The following is a 5,000-nucleotide window of genomic DNA, read 5'->3' as shown; positions in this document are numbered from 1 at the left end:
TGTGTGTGTGTGTGTGTGTGTGTGTGCGTGCGTGCGTGCGTGCGTGTGTGTGACCACTTTGAAGTTAAAGGCGATGTATGTATGTATGTATGACCACTTTGAAGTTAAAGGCTATGTATGTATGTATGTATGTATGTATGTATGTATGTATGTATGTATGTATGTATGTATGTATGTATGTATGTTCAAATATGCTAGGATGCTAATGAGTAATATTGATTGGACAAATGAGAAGTGGATATTTGCTGAATAAACTCAGCCAAATTAGACATTTATTCCATTATGTTACATATGATGACATACACATAAATAACAATAACAATAATCACACATAAATGTAACAAATAAGTAGCATTTTCACAACATGAATAAAAAAGGCATTTGTGCCTGCTCGTTGAGGAATGCAATAGTACCCCCTTGTGGCCAACACTGGAAATGCATCAACATGTGAGGCGTGCGGAGTGTTTTGCCATTTGGAAATCAGGTGTTCCAACGACGATTGTGGGTATGCCACCTTGATACATTTTGTGCAGTAAGGATGCCAAAGCTATGTACAAATGTATGTATGTATGTATGTATGTATGTATGTATGTATGTATGTATGTATGTATGTATGTATGTATGTATGTATGTATGTATGTATGTATGTATGTATGTATGTATGTATGTATGTATGTATGTATGTATGTATGTATGTATGTATGTATGTATGTATGTATGTATGTATGTATGTATGTATGTATGTATGTATGTATGTATGTATGTATGTATGTATGTATGTATGTATGTATGTATGTATGTATGTATGTATGTATGTATGTATGTATGTATGTATGTATGTATGTATGTATGTATGTATGTATGTATGTATGTATGTATGTATGTATGTATGTATGTATGTATGTATGTATGTATGTATGTATGTATGTATGTATGTATGTATGTATGTATGTATGTATGTATGTATGTATGTATGTATGTATGTATGTATGTATGTATGTATGTATGTATGTATGTATGTATGTATGTATGTATGTATGTATGTATGTATGTATGTATGTATGTATGTATGTATGTATGTATGTATGTATGTATGTATGTATGTATGTATGTATGTATGTATGTATGTATGTATGTATGTATGTATGTATGTATGTATGTATGTATGTATGTATGTATGTATGTATGTATGTATGTATGTATGTATGTATGTATGTATGTATGTATGTATGTATGTATGTATGTATGTATGTATGTATGTATGTATGTATGTATGTATGTATGTATGTATGTATGTATGTATGTATGTATGTATGTATGTATGTATGTATGTATGTATGTATGTATGTATGTATGTATGTATGTATGTATGTATGTATGTATGTATGTATGTATGTATGTATGTATGTATGTATGTATGTATGTATGTATGTATGTATGTATGTATGTATGTATGTATGTATGTATGTATGTATGTATGTATGGCAACTTTGAAGTTAAAGGCTATGTATGTATGTATGTATGTACGTATGTATGTATGTATGTATGTATGTATGTATGTATGTATGTATGTATGTATGTATGTATGTATGTGCGTATGTATGTATGTGCGTATGTACGTATGTACGTATGTATGTACGTATGTATGGCAACTTTGAAGTTAAAGGCTATGTATGTATGTATGTATGTATGTATGTATGTATGTATGTATGTATGTATGTATGTATGTATGTATGTATGTATGTATGTATGTATGTATGTATGTATGTATGTATGTATGTATGTATGTATGTATGTATGGCAACTTTGAAGTTAAAGGCTATGTATGTATGTATGTATGTAGGTAGGTAGGTAGGTAGGTAGGTAGGTATGGCAACTTTGAAGTTAAAGGCTATGTATGTATGTATGTATGTATGTATGTATGTATGTATGTATGTATGTATGTATGTATGTATGTATGTATGTATGGCAACTTTGAAGTTAAAGGCTATGTATGTATGTATGTATGTATGGCAACTTTGAAGTTAAAGGCTATGTATGTATGTATGTATGTATGTATGTATGTATGTATGTATGGCAACTTTGAAGTTAAAGGCTATGTATGTATGTATGTATGTATGTATGTATGTATGTATGTATGTATGTATGTATGTATGTATGTATGTATGTATGTATGTATGTATGTATGTATGTATGTATGTATGGCCACTTTGAAGTTAAAGGTGATGTATGTATGGCAACTTTGAAGTTAACGGCGATGTATGTATGTATGTATGTATGGCAACTTTGAAGTTAAAGGCTATGTATGTATGTATGTATGTCCACTTTGAAGTTAAAGGCTATGTGTGTGTGTGTGTGTGTGTGTGTGTGTGTGTGTGTGTGTGTGCGTGCGTGCGTGCGTGCGTGTGTGTGACCACTTTGAAGTTAAAGGCGATGTATGTATGTATGTATGACCACTTTGAAGTTAAAGGCTATGTATGTATGTATGTATGTATGTATGTATGTATGTATGTATGTATGTATGTATGTATGTATGTATGTATGTATGTATGTATGTATGTATGTATGTATGTATGTATGTATGTATGTATGTATGTTCAAATATGCTAGGATGCTAATGAGTAATATTGATTGGACAAATGAGAAGTGGATATTTGCTGAATAAACTCAGCCAAATTAGACATTTATTCCATTATGTTACATATGATGACATACACATAAATAACAATAACAATAATCACACATAAATGTAACAAATAAGTAGCATTTTCACAACATGAATAAAAAAGGCATTTGTGCCTGCTCGTTGAGGAATGCAATAGTACCCCCTTGTGGCCAACACTGGAAATGCATCAACATGTGAGGCGTGCGGAGTGTTTTGCCATTTGGAAATCAGGTGTTCCAACGACGATTGTGGGTATGCCACCTTGATACATTTTGTGCAGTAAGGATGCCAAAGCTATGTACAAATGTATGTGATATATACAGTAAAATATAGGCTTAGCTATGTTATGTTAGGCTATGTTACTGGTGACAAAGCAAATGAGTGTAATACCTAATAATATACATCATTAATAACTCAATTTATTTTCAAATTTTTAAAAAACAAATTACAACCTTTTGTCTTGCATAATTTACCTTTTGAAAAAAATCTTCGTTTTAATATTTCACCTTTGTGCTACATTTTAACTCATAATATTACAAGGTTAATGTAATTTTTTCTCATAATATGCCTTTTTTCTCAGTATTTTAACTTTATTCATAAAATTACAGCTGTTTTTTTAAAAATATAATGTTCTATATTTATTAGCTGTGGTCGTACTATGCACACCCCTGTGCTGCATTATATATTATCACACTGGGCTTTTGCTACTAATTTTTTAATAGGGAAAAAAATATATATATAATGAAATAAAATTTAAAAAAAATTAAAAATACACTAGTCTCAGTCAAAGCTCTTTTTTCCATTTTAATGAATGGGAGGATACAATAAAACACATCAATATACATACAGTTGAAGCGTATAAAGTTGACAGATGGTGAGCAAATAAGCATAAACATTATTAACATGCTTACAAAAATAAAACAGTGAGAAGAAGAAGAAGACACTATCTGGTATGCATTAATAATAAGGAACAAAGTTGCGTATTAGTCATCTTCGAAATACACGACCCAAGTATTGAGGACGTTTGAAGTACTATAACAGAGGGCGGACTGTAGCATGGAAGCTAATTATGATCTGCTTGCGAGTTATCCTGAAATGATTAGACATAATTCTATAATATATATTTGTAATTATCAATAACGAAGACTCCCATTGGTTTTTGTCAGTGCAAATTGCTGCTCCCCAGGTTCCGTTTGGTTACAAGATTTTGCTTCAAAATTCTACACGAATAATTTGCAAATTTTAATGTTAAAAAAAATAAAGAAAAAATTGAAAAATTTATTATTTTTTCAAAATTGACTGCACACTTCCCTTTCCTTTGAGGCCTTTTTTATATTTTGCCTGGGACAAAAATATATAAATACCTTTACAATCTTTAAGGCGTACGCATTGATATACATAGTTTGGATTTAACCCACAAACATATTTGGTAACTCTCATTAATATCGCAAAAATTTTTTTTTTGCTAGCCGTTACTAAACAGGTATGTTTATATACTGTATGTATTGCTATTGTTTTATCAGCATAAAAATATCAGATTTTTCCTCAATCATGAAAACCAATAATTTAAAAAAATGATGTGATGTCATGTTACACATATTAGCATCGGCTGATATCGGGATCAGAAATTGAGAGTAGGACAATATCGGCGTATTGGTTTTTCGGCAAGAACGCCAATATCGGACATCCGTCATTTTTCGCATATTTATATAAATGACTGAAAACGGGAAAAGAAATGGCGCACGGTCGATTATGGATTTCAGGTAAAGTCTGGTCGTGCTTGCGATGACGTCACAGCATCGCTCACTACACACCTCAGTGCAGGCACATTCAAACTAGCAACCTAGCTAACCGCATTCCCTCAAATAGCGGCCAGTAAAAGGTGTTTTTTGACTCAACTGCAGAGAGTAACAACTGCTGATTGATTGACTGCGAATGTGCTTTTTTTTTTAATTTTACGGCTGTGGGTCATGGGCTTATTTTCAAGCCGTGGGTTAGCATAGCATCAAGTACAGCAGAGGCCACTATTTGAGGACATACAGTAGAAATTCAAGTAACTGACAACGTTACACTTCAAAATGACGATTTAAAAAAAAAAAAGAATTTTTACAGCCGTGTTCTGGTAGGAATGTTATTTTTTTCCTCCACATTTCCCATGAAAAAAAAAAAAAACAAAACAAAAAAAAATGTCCTTCAAGCCGTCCCTCCATTAGTTAGGATGATTTCACAGTCGCTCAAGGTTTCGGCTCGGCATGCTCCCTTGCCGGCGACCTGTAGGGGCACCCCCTTGTAGGTGGCCACGCACTGGCTGTCGGTCCGGAGGTCTGCATGAACC

The 5,000-nt window shown here is 32.4% G+C and overlaps 1 protein-coding gene across 2 annotated transcripts in view; it reads right to left on the bottom strand.

Annotated features, from left to right (window-relative positions):
- Positions 1 to 3,542: 3,542 nt before the first annotated feature.
- LOC131129233 (aminoacyl tRNA synthase complex-interacting multifunctional protein 1-like) overlaps positions 3,543 to 5,000 on the bottom strand; it is a 5,458-nt gene continuing 4,000 nt past the window's right edge. For both annotated transcript variants that reach the window (XM_058072548.1, XM_058072539.1), the window contains exon 4: positions 3,543 to 5,000. This exon is cut by the window's right edge and continues 43 nt beyond it. In XM_058072548.1, the coding sequence (XP_057928531.1) occupies positions 4,859 to 5,000 (142 nt within the window). In that variant the 3' untranslated portion in view covers positions 3,543 to 4,858.

Source organism: Doryrhamphus excisus, chromosome 1 (assembly GCF_030265055.1).
Source record: "Doryrhamphus excisus isolate RoL2022-K1 chromosome 1, RoL_Dexc_1.0, whole genome shotgun sequence".
Lineage (NCBI taxonomy): Eukaryota > Metazoa > Chordata > Actinopteri > Syngnathiformes > Syngnathidae > Doryrhamphus > Doryrhamphus excisus.
Note: the sequence above shows the minus strand (reverse complement) of the source record. Positions and strands in the feature narration are given on the sequence as shown.